Source organism: Cydia splendana, chromosome 6 (assembly GCF_910591565.1).
Source record: "Cydia splendana chromosome 6, ilCydSple1.2, whole genome shotgun sequence".
Classification (NCBI taxonomy): Eukaryota; Metazoa; Arthropoda; class Insecta; order Lepidoptera; family Tortricidae; genus Cydia; species Cydia splendana.
Genome location: NC_085965.1, coordinates 13,424,081 through 13,440,375, shown reverse-complemented (window position 1 = coordinate 13,440,375; position 16,295 = coordinate 13,424,081). Strand labels below are relative to the sequence as shown.

At 38.4% G+C, this 16,295-nt stretch overlaps 1 protein-coding gene across 1 annotated transcript; it reads right to left on the bottom strand.

The window, feature by feature from the left end:
* Window positions 1-1,085: 1,085 nt before the first annotated feature.
* On the bottom strand, window positions 1,086-8,021 carry LOC134791731 (uncharacterized). The gene is made up of 6 exons (XM_063762855.1): window positions 7,763-8,021; window positions 6,410-6,506; window positions 5,400-5,711; window positions 4,897-5,086; window positions 3,613-3,775; window positions 1,086-1,710 (listed from the first exon to the last, which is right to left on the bottom strand). Exons 1-6 carry the CDS (start codon window positions 7,909-7,911, stop codon window positions 1,590-1,592), a joined length of 1,032 nt encoding a protein of 343 aa, XP_063618925.1. The 5' UTR covers window positions 7,912-8,021; the 3' UTR covers window positions 1,086-1,589.
* Window positions 8,022-16,295: the final 8,274 nt, after the last annotated feature.

Genomic DNA, 16,295 nt, shown 5'->3' with positions numbered 1-16,295 from the left:
CTAATTAAATTCCTTTTTTTTGGTTGAAAATCATTTACTGTATGTATTTTATTTCGGTTAAAAAAGTGTTACATTATCGTACTCCTAACCTGTTCCATTTACCCCAACCTATCCGATCGTCTTGAAAGCGCGACAAGATGCATAAAGCATAAATGTAATATTTTGTACCTTGATAGTTCATCTCACCTTTCAAGTAGCTATCTTTCTACAAATTATAGTATGATCCAGGGGCGGTACCGGTATTGTTTGTATGGGAACGAAACCGGTATTTTTTCGTTCGTTGTTAATTATTTCATTTTCATCACACTCGCTCAGTAAATGTGGAATTGCACGCAGGTTTAGCGGGAGTTATAGAAAAATCGTTCTCCCTAGGGAGTCAATGAAGTTTTTAGTGCCATAATTAACAGTTTTTTGTCTTTATACTTAATTTTTGTATCGCAAGTGTGATGAAAAACATTGTGTGTAACTCGGGGCGTAATAATATTGCAAACTCAAATCTATAAATCGCTCCGGCAAGCCGTCGCGATTTAACTTACTCTCGTTTGCAATATTCAACTTACGCTCCATGTTGCACAATGTACTATTCTAATTGGGCAATCTAATAATACGATATCGTTAGCTAAAAACACAACTGACTCCTACGTTTGGAGTAAGTATAAAAAGGGACAGATCTGGGGGACCTAAGATAGGTGGGTAAGTTTTATTTATTTATTTTATTAGTTTTAATTTATTTTATACTTAGTTTATTCTTAATTTTAATAATAGTTTATAAGTTTTGTTATTGAATTGTTGACATTAAAAAAGCTATATTGGAGTTAAAAAAAAAGTATAAAATAATTTCAAAATATATGGTTATTTCGAAGTTTTTGCAAAAAACCGATTCCGATCCCTGGTATGATCATATTTAGTGTAGACCAGTTATTCATTGTATCTGTTAGCCTTTGGACTTGTCTTATTTGACTTAGTATTCTCGTGGGGTGGATTTTTTGACTTCAAACTGGTGTCAGTTGGTAATACGAAATTTTTGGAAGTACATAATATAAGTAAAGGGATTGTATTCGTTTGTTTAGAATGAAAATGCGACATTATAAAATTAATATTTTATATTTGTTCAATAAAAACTACATTGTGGGCCCGTGTAACACCCGGCGCCCGGGTAACACGTCCTTTGTATTATCTTGTTGCATATAAACTCTGCGGGCAGACTGTGTCATAAGGCAATGGTGAGTTGTCGTCAAGGCATCTGGTCCGGTAGCGGCTGCGGCCGCCTAAACGTACTTGTTACAATTATTGGAATGTCACGCGGGATGCGAACGTTCAAACATTAAAATTATTACAAAACAAAACCTAACACTAGGCTCGAGTCGAGCCGCCGTACACTCGCGTCGCAGTACACTGAGTGCGCCCGGCATAGTCCGTCGATACGCATCCAAAATATCAATACCCTATAAAACTTACAAAACCGACCGGTAATGTTAAACTTAGGGCTAAGTTAAAATTAAACGGAATTCAAAATAAATTACCTAGGTACAATAGCTTAGTCTAGAAAGTTATTTATAGGCGCACGGGGGTTTGGTGGGATGCGCGTGTCAGTGGGTGGCTTCTCGCAGCTTCTTGGCCACGGGCGGCGCCGCCACCGCCGCCGCCGCCGGCGCGTCTAGCGAGTCTCCGAGAGAGTTCTCTTCCGCTGAACTCGCCTCCTCCAGTTGCCTGTCAACAACGATACGCACGTTTAACATTTGCAAGTTAAAATACAGTAGGCCATTAGGAGATAGAACTGGCAGGACTATCAGACATTTCGTTCGTAATGTCAAATCAATTCCTAAGTGGATAGCAGAATACGAAAAATAAGTTTCTATTGCTGTTTCCTGTCCAGTAAATTTGCTTAGAAATTATGTTAGGCGGCTGTAGATTTCTCCGAATTTCTTACAAAAGTAATACTGCACTTTTAACATCGCATGTACTGTAACAACAATACGTCAAATACGTGGCGTTTAATTTAATTGGCGCAGCCGGCGTGATGGGCTTTTTCCCAATGCAGAATATTTTTGGTATCCAATTAAAGGTATTTAGCGTCACATAAAATTCATCAAAGTGCAAACGCCCATTTTATGTACAAACATTGTTATTATCTTATTACTTATTACATTAGAAATCGCCTACATTATTTTGTATTTTACGAGCATGCGAACCGATCAAAAGAAAGAGCGGGTGCTTAGACGAGCCGATCACGATCTGTTGGCCAACAGCATCGTTTATATTTGCGCGGCGTGGGCGGCTGGCTTTGTAGGCGGATGTCATTATTCAAATACGTTTGTTGAATCTTTGCTTTATGGATGAGCGGGCCTGGGCATACACTTCAGTGCAATGGTTGACCAAAAACTAAGGCTTAAAAAAATTAACAACACATTGCCGATTTAATCAAATTTGATAAGCATTTTAACATTTACTATGACGCATCAGGTATTTTATTGTGTTTATCTATCGTCTTTATTATTCCTACTTGTAAGTTTATCCTAACATCATGAAATTAACTAGTAAAGGAACTCCCGTTTGTTTTACTGGACAGCTAAGGTGTTGTGGGATCGCTACGCTCGAGCGAATGCGCTATAAATCGAATGACTTAAGGCGACTTGCACCATTCACTAACCACGGGGTTAACCCTGGAATTACCATGGTTACCAGTACAATTTGTCACTGGGTTAACGGTTTAACTGGTTAACCCCGGGTTAGTGGAATGGTGCAAGTGGGCCTAAGTCAAAATTTTCTGTCTATCATTAAATACGGAGCCAAAACAAAGTTAGGATAAATCAGCCAAGATCTGTCCAGATCTCAAGTCTGGCAAAGGGGCCTCAGTGAGTCTGCTCGCCAAGTGGCGCCAGTATACCGACTGAAACCAGTGTGGGAAATTCATCGATTGGGGGTAAAGATGCCCCGTGGTATTTACTATTTTGGCTCAGTTTGCGCTACAGTTATGGCACTGTCACCAAGTCTGGCTCCATAGCCATTTTTGAGAAAAACATGTTCCATAACATGTTTTTCTCAAAAATGGACGGCAAAGTCGACTTTGCCGTTTAAAAAATAGGTCGCGAAGCGCGTAGTTTATGGTCAGTCAAAAATTAAAAAGTTAAAAACATTGCAGTCTCGATTTTGGGACTGCAATGTTGCATACAAATTCCATTATTTGTCGAGTTCCAAACTTTTTAAATGTTGAAATGGTCATATCAAATGAAGGCACAGGCCCATTAAACATCCAAACAGATGATTAGTACCGCGACTATTTAGCTGTCTCAAATAGACGTATTTTCGGCAGAAAAATACACTTCTTTTTTTTATTAAAAAAAATAAAAAGGCGGCAAAGCTAATTTTTTCAATTGTTTCTACTTTTTTCTGTGAAAATATATACGTAAGAACGTTGCTTTTGTAAAATATCTCTATGATATTTATATTTCTTGCACCATTTTTGAGAAAAGCACTATATATGACTCGGCTGGAAGGCTACTTGCTGGCTTCGGATTCAATTAAACGGACTCCCAAGGTCGTCCGTTTAAAACGAATCCTCAGCCTGCAAGTAGCTACTTCCGAGCCTCGACAATAATGTACTATAGTTACCGTTTGGCGCGCGGCGTGCTGAAGGCCGAGTCGGAGTTGTCGCTGGGCGAGGCGGGCGTGGCGGGCGTGGCGGGGGTGGCGGGCGACGCGGGCTTGGCGTCCAGCGAGTCCTCCGTGCACGACGTCGGCGTGTCCTCGAGCACTGAGTCAGCTGCTAGCTTGCCTGCAAGCAATACATCAGGCATTAGACCTGTATGTAAGGGCTAAAGGTTGGGATAACCAAACAGTATGGAGATTAGAACTCTGCCCTCTTTCTGAGTCAAGAAAGTTTAGTAGGTATAGTACAATGTACAATAAACCGGGTGAACGTGAATTACATAAATTCATAGGTAGTTACGTAAGTACGCATGAGTAATTAACCTGTACTATAGTTCGTTTTTTTTGCATTAGAAATAAGGTAAACAATCTTGATGTGTATTTTAATTGAAAAACACATTTTAAAAATAAGTTATGGCAACTATGTAACAATTATGAATATAATACGATCATTAAAATTTATATTCTTCTGCTTTCATAAGTAATAGTTACTGATTTTTAAAAATCGCTTTTCAATTAACCTTTTCGACGCCGTGTTAGACACAAAAGCTGTCACTCGGACGCCACGTCACCGAAGTGTCAAAACTGAAATTGAACTTTATGCATATGCACGTAGGTTTATGTTGCTCTGTGGTCTGTGACCGATTAATCCGTTTTTGGCGTTGGACCTGCGGTGCGGATACATCGGTCATTGGCGTCCAAAAGGTTAAAAGACATGTCTAGATCGCTTACCTTCTTTCAAGTTCTTTCTAATGCAAAAAAAAACGAACTGTAGGTTTGGTTGGGGATCACAACAGTGGTATTTTGGTTGGGATGGGGCCCTCTCAGGCCAGGATTCTAAGATGAAGCGATCATCGCACATATCATGACAAAAATATGAAGTTTTGGTGGTCGCCAATTTTTATAATACAAATATTAGAACCTAAAAGCTGAATGTAGTTATAAGCTCATTTTTAAATCTAGAATATTTTGCAACAATCTACTGCACGTATCTAGTTGGTGCCTTAACTAAACTCCAGGTAGATAAACATGTGAATGCGCTGGATACTTAAGTAGCAAGCGTATAGGTACAGTCACCAGCAATAACATGTTACATAGCGAAGGCCGCAAAAATATCTGGCACGATCTTATTTGTAGCGCAATAAGAGCGCGTCTCATATTTTTGCGGCCTTCGCTGTGTAACATTATTGCTGGTGAGTGGTGACTGTACACTTGTTAAACTCAAACACACTTTAATTTGGTACTCACCATTGCCATTGGTGGGTGGTTCAAGATTACTTTCGTCGCTTGGCAGTGGTGAGCCTCCGTTTGTGGGGGCAGGCGTCGAGCTAGGGGACTTTCCAATTAGTTCTGGCCGTAGATCTGACAAGATGTTGTGTGTCCATATCGCCAACTCAACCATGTGTGGGTACCATTTTGTGCCACAGCCATTTGTCTCCTGTCAAATAAGTTTGTTTTGAGAATGTGACAACTTAATGGTTATATTTTATATACTTCCTACGTAAAAAAAGTGGAGATGATGTGATTTGAGTCTTGACAAACGATTCTGCTGCTGCTAAAATTGCCAATGTGTTTGAAGCTTTATACTGGTACACTGATGCTACTGTTGATCGACAATGTTGCAATAATGCAGCAGAATGTATGTAGAGTGTACTTCAATTAGCATTACAATACTATGCATTTTCAGACAGGTTACAACATTAGAGCTGTTTTGTTATTATTGAAGTAAAAAGTGATATTTGACTACATACCTTATTTAACCTATCACAGACGCTCTGTATATGTGTAACAAAATTGAGGTATTCCTTGGCAGTGAAGTCGCTCCCCTCCATCTCAGGGATAGCTTGTAGGCATTCGTCGGCCATGAAAGGTGCTATTTCCGGGCTCGCCGCCGCTAGTAGTGCTGATGCTGTGGCCGTGCCTACTCCTTTTAAGTTGCTGAGTGCCGTCATAGCTGATTCAATGTTGGGCAGTTTACGGAATGCTTTCTTTGTCTCCGCCATCACAGCTCGCGGTGTGTTCACTTTTATCAGATATGATAGTTGTGGATAAAACCTCCCTCTCTGCAATGGTAAAATGTTTAATGTTTATTGATCTACATACTTGTAACTTTCTACAATAATATGAAAATGATGCTACGGCTCTTACACCAATGATTTTTTTTTTAATTAAAAGTTGTGTTGTAAATTGCTAAAGGCTTATTAATTAATTTTTTAAACACTTATTGCACCTCTGAAATCAACTATGGCCCTATATTTAAGATATTTTCAACTTGAATGTACCACATTGTCCATTGTCAATAAGGTCAAATTCTAATAAAGTGAATCTTTAATAGCAGCTCCTTGATGACAAGTGATAATAAGTATACTTTTGTTTAAATTTAAATGGTACATTTTATCATAAGATTATGTTCACAATAAATTAATAATATAGGGTTAGGTTTCGTATCCATACCTTGTAGTGTTTTTTTTTTGTTATTACAGACATGGATTATGATGTTTAAATAGTGATGGATAGGATAACAAATTTCATAGTCATCTTGATAAATTCACATGTCCCACATGCCGGAATGTTTTGGAATTTAGTTTGCATTTTATTAAAATAAAAATACAATTTTTTTTACAAATTACAGTAAGTACCTATAATACCTATTTATGTCATTTAACAATGACTGCTGAAGAAAGTATGATGGCACCCAGCTGTTTTATTTCAACCACATGATGAGTTACACGTTATGATGTAGCAGTTTACAAACACTCACCGCTTGTTTCCATTTCATGAGCTGCACCAGCTCTTCATGTATCATGTGCGCGTCCTTGCCCCTGGACTTGATCTTCTTTGGTAATTCATTCTGGTACCTGGAATTAAAGATGAACTTATTAGAAGTAATTAAGGCTAAAAACTTCTTTAGCCTTCTTTGAAAAAGTAAGTTAAAGTATAATAGGTATTGTAGCTCAGAAATCGCAACCAATACTAATGATTTTTTTGAGTTTCAAAATAATTTTGTATTAGCAATGGGTATGTCTGGTTTATATTATTATTTAAAATAGAACCATCTAAATTTTATAAAATACAAAGTTCTGGTGTAACTAGGGGGTACTTAATATAAATTGCTAAAGTTAAGTGTTGCAACTAATCAAATTGCTAACAGGTAATAAAGTAGTACCTTCATAAATAGTACATTGTAATGTGCTATAAGTACATCGTTTTTTTACTACTGCCTAACTTAATTTATTTATTGCAATGGGAAATGGTGATATGAATGTAGATTTATAATTCTCTAATAAATATCTTATACCTATTTTACGTCAGCCAATCTTGTTTTTAGGGTTCCATATTTTAGTTATTTTTATTTATTATTACATGTGTTAAAAATTGAACAAATTTGACCTTGAAAATTATAGCTTTTTAAACCACAAGAAAAGAAAACCACAAAGGAAACTCTATGAAAATAAACAGTACTAAGTATAGGAAGAAGTTTCCTCAAAACAACTGTTTCATCCTGAAACGTGCAAAGTTAGTCGTTAATAAAATGATGACTCATTGTGGTCTTAAAATTAAAATTTGTGACATAAAAGGATCTTAGGCTACATTTAGATATCCTTCTAGAAGTTATCAATTGCAAAAGGAATAACTAAATACTCTGAAATAACATCCAAGTAGATACAAAATAAAAGGCAGTCACCATTTTGAGCGGATGTTAGCGTATCAAACAAAGCATTCTCAATAGAGAATATAACATAAAGTAAGCATGTTTTATTATAATAATATGATTATAGGCTTTATCTTAAGTCCTAATTAGCAGAGGACTTTACAGAATTTACAGTAAATGCTTTAACATAAGAGTTAATTGCACGTCATGATATTAAAGGCAGCCACCATTTTATATCGCCCGAGCACGGAGATATTTTCCCTCATACTGCTTCAGGAAAAACGAGTGTCAATTTGACATCGATCCCACGTGACGCAGTGATTTTAATGAGCGGTCCGCGAACTAGAGATGCAGTCCGCGAGGGAGGTAGCTATCAAATCAGTTTGCACGGATACACACACAATACAAGTTCATTGACACGCCACGGCCGCATTTTCTCCTCTCAAAGACGAATACACTTACCAGTTGTCTAATTTTATGAGCTCCTCTGGTTTCTTTGTTTTCTGTTCAGCTTTTAGTTTAATCGCTTGTGGGTATAACTTCAAAATAGTGTCAAATTGTTTTGCATCTGCCTCCAGAAAGAAAGTAGACGTGTCTTTCGCGGCAGCCATTGTGAACGTTCTAAATGTACAGTACAACACTGCGTTATTTAGTTAGCTATAGCGCCGAACTCGACGCGGCGGCAGCACCTGGCAAACTGGGCGCCCTCTCCCCACTCGACGCCATCTTGTCGAGTGAACCTCGTTATGACGTTCAATATTATTATTTGAAATTGTCTTTTTTCTTAGATATTTGTTAAAAAATTACATTAAAACCTCTACAGAATGAATAGAAGTTATCAACGAGGACCTAATTAAGTCCTCTTTATAAAGTAGGACGTTCCAGAGCGCTAATTCAAAGTGCGAAAATACACTTACTCGACATTACAAGGTCATATCGGCTACACTTCAAGTCGTGGCAGCGGACGTTTGCCTGGCCCCAGGGAACATCGGGATAGGAAAAAATAAACCTCATTTTGCCTTCAAATCACAACACTGTAGATAATTATCAAGCACTCAAATCAAAATCACGAGTAGAAATGAACACTGTGTTCACAATTTAGTCACGTCGACCTCGGGGCTTTATCACAATTTCCTTAAACGTGACGCAACACACGACACCGTTCCACCGAAACGACTTTGGTAAACACGCATATTTTCCGTTGCATTGCAGTACACACTGAGCTCCGAGTAGTCATGAAGTAGTAACTAGCGTGTACATAAGGCATTTAGGTAGTAGGACGTACATATCACCGGGGTGGAACGTCACCACACCAATCGGCTTTGTTGTTTTGTTTATAGATCGCCATGTGCTTTACTCCCTCTTACAATTCAGGTGGATTACGATTTATTGGGTCTTGGATATGAGAGCGGTGCGGATTAACGCTTTGTTAAATTGTCTGACATGTATTGTAATATATAATTAATAATACTTTAATTATCTATTACTACCCTCTAGCTAATACTTCAGTTTTCTAATTGAACTTCAAGTTTTCCGTTACTACAAGTCGGTAACTACTACCGACCGTTTAATTCAAATTACCTAATATTGTACTTACGGCTGTTAAAAGAATTGCCGTCCACTAAAATTCCGATGCTACGTATAAGGGGTCATCCATTAATTACGTCACACGAATTTCAAGGTTTTTTGACCCCTCCCCCCCTCCTTGTCACACTTGGTCACATTTGGCAAACCCCTCCCCCCTGGTGTGACGTCACATTTTTTCAACGAAATCGGCAAATCGAATTAAGTATTATTAATTGTTTGTCAAAATATTAGTAAATTTATAATCCAAAACTTATTATGAAAAAAAATTAAAGTAATAAAACCGATTACCGTTCCAAAAACTTGTTTTTGAACTGTACAGTAAATAAACTGATTAAAATAAAATTTTGGTTACTGATGAAGTTAAAGTGACGTCACAAAGTTTGTGACTCCCCTCTCCCCCTTGTCACAACATGTCACATTTTCTTGCCCCCCCCCCCCAAACGTGTGATGTAATTAATGGATGACCCCTAAGTACCTAATATTTAAATGAGTTAAAAACCATGTCCTGTGTAGATTTTGTTCTTGAAGATGTCTAATGATATTTTTAGTAAGTAAGTAGGTACTTATATGTACCTGAGAAAGTATACGAGCAGAGTATTGTGATTTGTGATCCCGACATTTAATTAGATTACAAAGGAGGTACCTACCTATTATTTTAAATCGGAGCTCATACTTAAATAGCACTATAACTTTGGGGCAGGTCCGCCACCGGAGACAGACAAGACCGATACTTACCTATATATATAAATTTAAAGAGAATGATATATATGTAGGTATTATATTTTTAGGTTGACTGTACCTAGTCCTGTCCATCCTACCGACGAACATGACAGACACGGTTAACAGTGCCACCGATTCAAATGTTCACCACGATAGAGTTAAGAATTAGAACCTTGGCACACCAACATTTCTTGCTTCTAATCGTTCTAATCCAAGTTCCCGAAGGCTCATTTTTGAGTCGGTAGCATAGTTATTATATTACTGTATCTAACTGTACTCCCACCCGCAAAATTGCATAGCCACTTTATGAACGAATTAATTAATTAAGGTTCCGTCACACAGGGGCGTTTTCCGGGCGGGGCATGAGCGCGGCGCGGCGTGAGCGTTTTATATTGATTCGGTCAAATTGTGTTTTTTGAAAAACTAATTATAGCCAGCCTTTTATGAATGTAGTATGATACCTTAGGGTATGGTGCTTTACGCACACTAGTGTCCTTCCCCTCCCCCTGACGCAACCCCCCCTTTTTGCATGAAATATGTCCCGGTTCACAGTTTTTTACATTTTTTGAGGAAGTGTCAACGAAAGAAATAATCCTTAATAAATTCTTAATAAAAAAGGTCATATTAATTTTTTTTATATGAGCACCATATTCATGTATTAGCTTGTCAAAATTCGAAATAACATAGTTTTTACTTAGGGTTCGAAACTGATTTATTATACACGGTGTAACATGAGGAAACCGAATAATTTTAACAGCGTATTCCTGATCATATTTAGCCAAATTGTCCTATAAACTTTTTGAAATTCGCCTAGTTTCAGAGTTAATACCAATAATAAATAAACAAGTTTTTATTGTTACATAGTGCTAAACGCCTTTTTGATGGCGATGTTGCTACTATGGGATTTAGTCTAAATATCCTTATTGATAGATGTCAAAAAGTGACAAGTAACACTTTACAAAAACTAAGTTTTACGAAAAAAAAAGTAAAAATCCATTTTAAGTGACAAGTTTACCAATAAGATTTACTTTTTATGTACAAATACATTCAAAAAATTAAAAAAAAAGCCATGCAACAAAATATTTTTTTTTGGCGAAATTGACCTAAACTCATATTACATCTTTTCCTTTTTTTGACATCATGTATACATTTTAGGAAAAAAGTGTCAATGAAAGAAATAATCCCTTATTAAATTCTTAATAAAAAAGGTTATAGGTATTCATTTTATAACACTTATTAACTTATTATACAAGGTGTTCTCAAGAATGAATGAAAGAAGATGACTGGGGTTATTTGTGACCCCAAAATGCCGATTAAGTTGAAGGGACAGGTCTATAAGACCATCATTAGACATGCCCTTCTGTACGGCAGCGAGACTTGGCCTTTACTAGAGCGGCACAAGCAGGAACTGCGTGTCACGGAAATGAAGATGCTACGGTGGATGTGCGGAGTTTCACGCAAGGATCGCGTCCGAAACGCCCACATTCGGGGTAGTCTTGGCGTCCGTGACATTGCAGACAAACTGCAAGAGTGTCGCCTTCGTTGGTATGGCCACGTCTCGCGCAGACCGGCAAGTTACGTGGGTAACAAATGCCTGGCCATGCCGCCTCCTCCCGGTACGGGAAGAAGAGGCCGGCCCAAGAAGCGATGGCTTGATGTCGTCAAGGAGGACATGCGTGCCAACGGACTCACGACCAGGGATGCCGAAGATCGGGCAAAGTGGTCACGAAGGAGTCGGAAGGCGGACCCCGGGTCCTCGCGCCCCGCGCGGGGGCACAGCCGGGATTGACGCCAGGATGATGATGATGATGATGATGACAAGGTGTTCTCAAGAAATGCGAAAGATTTTATTTCTGAGGTCAAAAGAAGGAAAAAATGTAATATTAGTTTAGGTCAATTTCGCCAAAAAAAATTTTTGTTGGTTTTTTTTTTTATTTTTTGAATATATTTGTACATAAAAAGTAAATGTTATTGGTAAACTTGTCAGTTAAAATGGATTTTTACTTTTTTTTTTCGTAAAACTTAGTTTTTGCAAAGTGTTACTCGTCACTTTTTGACATCTATCAATAAGGATATTTAGACTACGTCCCATAGTAGCAACATCGCCATCAAAAAGGCGTTTTGCACTATGTAACAATAAAAACGTTTTTTTTTTAAATTGGTATTAACTCTGAAACTAGCCGAATTCCAAAAAAGTTTATAGGACATTTTTGTCTCTAAATATAATCAGGAATACGCTGTTAAAATTATTCAGTTTCCTCGTGTTACACCGTGTATAATAAATGAGTTTCGAATCGTAAGTAAAAACTCTGTTATTTCGAATTTTAACAAGCTAATACATGAATATGGTGCATCATATAAAAAAAATGAATATGACCTTTTTTATTAAGAATTTGTTAAGGATTATTTCTTTCAATGACACTTTTTCCCTAAAATGTATACTTTCCTCAAAAAATTTAAAAAACTGTGAACCGGGACATATTTCATGCAAAAAGGGGGGGTTGCGTCAGGGGGAGGGGAAGGGACGCTAGTGTGCGTAAAGCACCATACCCTAAGGTATCATACTACATTCATAAAAGGCTGGCTATAATTAGTTTGTCTTCCCCATACATTAGAACACAATTTAACCGAATTATATGTAAAAGCGGCGCGCCCCGCTCACGCGCCGCCCGCAAAACGCGCCTGTGTGACGGAGCCTTTAGATCACTGAGATCGCTGTGCTCATGTGCATTTATTCTGCTCCACTTTTACCCGAGTCTTATCCAGCATTGATATCGCAAAATGCTATATGAGTTTAGCACCCAAATTAGCTGTATATCAGCTAGTTTGTTTAATTAAGCTAACTAGGGTACTTATTGAAAAGAAAATAGTTAGCCGAAGATTTCTCTATCCATGATATCGATCACGCTCCTGTGTTCGTGATAAAAGAATAAATAGCCCATCTTGTATAAGATGCGGATCGCAGCGGGAATCCGTAGCCCCTCGTCCTTCGACGAGGGCACGTTATTAATGAAACCAACTTCTCTTCTGTACGGTTACCATCAGTTTGTCACTGACATAAACGCCGTCGAGAACGTAATTTACTTTCTATACATCCCGTTTGCACTAATATGCGAGTACGAGCGAGATGTATAGAAAGTAAATTACGTTCTCGACGGCGTTTATGTCAGTGACAAACTGATGGTAACCGTACTGTTCCATTTTGCACCGGACCGACCGGCTTTGCTGAAGTAAGTACCTACCTAGTTTCTGAGCTGCGATAAAATGCAGAAACTTGTTAGTGCCAACATAATTAATTAGATAAGTAGGTACTTTTATTTGATTTCGACTGTCTCCGTTTACATTACAAATGACAAAAATGTATACTTATTCCTACCCTACAATATTAATTAGGTACCTTTGTCTAGGTACCAAAATAATCTAAATGGTCGCGCACTGTGCGATTTAAGAGGAATTTCCTCCCGCGGACGCTCCGGCTGTGGAATGAGCTCCCTTAATTCCGAGGTTTTCCCGAGGGTCTACAGTATGGGGTTCTTCAAAAAAGGAGTGTACAGGTTTTTAAAAGGTCGGCAACGCGCATGTAACACATCTGGAGTTGCAGGCGTCCATAGGCTACGGTGACTGCTTACCATCAGGCGGGCCGTATGCTTGTTTGCCCCCGATGTGCTGGTATTAAAAAAATACCTGTAGCATAGAATTCGGCAGTCGCACCCCCATACAAACGGCAACCTGTGTTTTGCACCCTTAAGAATAAATTCTGGATAAAATTATCGACCCATTTGCTAAATAATTATCATCCCGATCCCGTTTCAGCAGCGAATCGTTTGAGGTTTTCTTAGAGTCGGACCAATAAAAGCCTGCAGCGGATTTGATAACCCACGCAGTGCAAGTGTCATTTATACGTCAACATTTCATAGAAGTTTGACGTTTAAAATAACACGTGCACTGCGTTGGGCTATCAAATCCGCTGCAGACTTTTCATGGACTGACTCTATAAAACTTGTTAAATAATAAAACATGAAACAAAAGAACAAGTGCGGGTTCTGTAATCCCATCCTGTTATCAAAAGCACTGTTCTCTATTCAAATTCAAAGATAACGTGCCGCAAACGAACTATTTGTGTCGCTTTACAACCCGAGTTCCGACAGAATTATTATGGCTTCAACTTCAAAAGGGTGCGGACTGGCAATACCCAGCCCCTAAAAGATGTTAAGTTTCGTTACGAGGGACGGCACAAAAAAGTACAGAAGGGAACAAACGCGTCGAGGGTTCGCCGGTTTTTGGTGAGGTTTAATTTTTTTATGCGAGCGGGGCCGAAAATGCGGGCGAACAGCCGACCGTCTGTTGGAATCGATTATAAGCAAATTCATGTTAGCTTTTATTAATAAATCGTTATTAGGGATTTTTTTAAATTCCTGTAGAATTGGACAATTATGTACCTAATATTTATAATATCATGTTAACATTACAATAAGGATACCTACCTACGTTAACGTAGCTTATGGATAATGTACCTACCTAATACATAATGTAACACTAAGGGACTTTAGTTTAGTCGCATAAGAACCTGCTAAAGTAGTTTTAGAATTTTTAGATAAATAATGTCACAAACTCACATAGGTATCACAATATGGAGGTAAATTAATAAAATTATAAATATACGCTCATAGTTACAATACATATTAAAGAAGTAGACATAAAACTTTAAAATAAAGCCATCTTCGCATTGTAAAAAAAAACTACTATGGGGCTATTCATAAATTACGTCATTTCAAATTAGGGGGGGGGGGTCTGGACATCGGATGACGGTAGCATGAAGTAGGAGGAAATGGGGTCATTTGATGCATGATTTTTGGATGATTATAGGGGGGGGGGGGTCCAAAAACGTCAAAAATCGATGACGTAATTTATGGACAGCCCCTATTCAACGGCTTGCTCATCTGTTTTACAAGTTTTAAATTTCAATAAAAAATAAATTAATTTATATGCAAGGCGAGTGGCCGGAGTGGCCCATATATCCCTATATACCTATACCTATCGAACATTACAAATAGTGGCGTGTTTAACGACCAAAAGCCACTTATTAGTATGTCAAGCAACGCAACGAAACGAACACACTATCGCAGTGGGAATTAAAATCGTTTCTTTTTGCGCCAAGGTCGGCGAGTTGCGATGTGGTTGCGATACCTAATCACAATGTGCCGACTGAACAGTAGTAGTCATGACGCTTGACGACTGTCGCCTCGGGCGAACCAGTGTAAGTGTGATTTCAATTAGCCAAAGCATTATTACGAATCGCGAGGTCAATTATACGTGGGTGGAACGAGTTCACGAGGCTGTGAACGACGAGTTTGTGAATCGAGTAGGCGGCTACGGGCTGCGCGGCCGGGCGATACGGAGAAGTAAGTTAATTTTACATCATACTGCTAGCGCCATCTGTTGCCGATCGTTGCTATGAATATGCTTGCGAAGCGACCTCCAACGGTTATAACTGGTACTAAGTGATTTGGAGGGAATTTCTTGTTTTTCAAATGATTTTGATTGAAAATTCACGAATACATCCTATTTTAATACGCACACCAACCAGTATTCCTCTATGTATGTAGCGATACCCAGGCTTTAAGTAGCTTAGTACCTAATAATACCTACCACCTTTAGCTTTTCAAACCTCCACCTTTAGGGCGATACTCGTTTGAACGCCTTGCAGGTTGCAGGTAGGTAGTAAGGAGGCAATTTTTAGGGTTCCGTACCCAAAAGGTAAAACGGAACCCTATTACTAAGACTTCGCTGTCCGTCCGTCCGTCCGTCTGTCTGTCACCAGGCTGTATCTCACGAACCGTGATAGCTAGACAGTTGAAATTTTCACAGATGATGTATTTCTGTTGCCGCTATAACAACAAATAATAAAAACAGAATAAAATAAAGATTTAAATGGGGCTCCCATACAACAAACGTGATTTTTGACCAAAGTTGAGCAACGTCGGGCATGGTCAGTACTTGGATGGGTGACCGTTTTTTTTGCATTTTTTTCCGTTTTTTTTTTCATTATGGTACGGAACCCTATGTGCGCGAGTCCGACTCGCACTTGCCCGGTTTTTTATAACTGGAACACCGCGCGCACAGGCGATTGTACTATTTAAGTACTTAAGTCCAGTGACTGGACTCCAGTCGAAGCAAAACTCCAAACTATTCTTACTCTTCCATAGAAAATTAAGGCAGGTAATAATTTTGTTCTTATCCTTCGGAGTTCGCAACCGTCTTTTAATACAAAATTATCACACGTTTAGAAAGCAAATCAATAATTTATTATTAACTAGGTAGGTACCTATATAGAGTTGTAGGCTGCTTGTAAACGAAATTAGAATCAAAATATCAATTATCAATGATTCTAAATGTCCGAAAATCGTCACTCTGTCTATCCAACATAACCAATAATCTTGACACTTGACAGGTGTATGAAATTATACAGGGTGACTTGAAAGGTGTGATCAAAAGTAGTAGGATTCTATTTGTGACGTCCCACGGTCAAAGGTACCTTATGGCGGGTATGGAGTTATGCATACCCCAGTAATCTACAATAAATAACCTATCGATAACACAAAAGATCAACCTTCTAGGTTGCGTAGTTACAGAGATATGATTTTTTGAAAATAATGTTGTGAAATGAGCAACTTTACGATAGAGAAGT

What these genes read in the sequence shown, in the direction of transcription:
- LOC134791731 (XM_063762855.1), bottom strand. Translation starts at nt 7,911, where the DNA reads ATGGCTGCCGCGAAAGACACGTCTACTTTCTTTCTGGAGGCAGATGCA. An exon ending in TCATGAAATGGAAACAAGCG is followed by an intron (nt 5,712 to 6,409) that starts GTGAGTGTTTGT and finishes TTACCATTGCAG; the next exon opens with AGAGGGAGGTTTTATCCACA. An exon ending in ACCACCCACCAATGGCAATG is followed by an intron (nt 3,776 to 4,896) that starts GTGAGTACCAAA and finishes TATTGCTTGCAG; the next exon opens with GCAAGCTAGCAGCTGACTCA.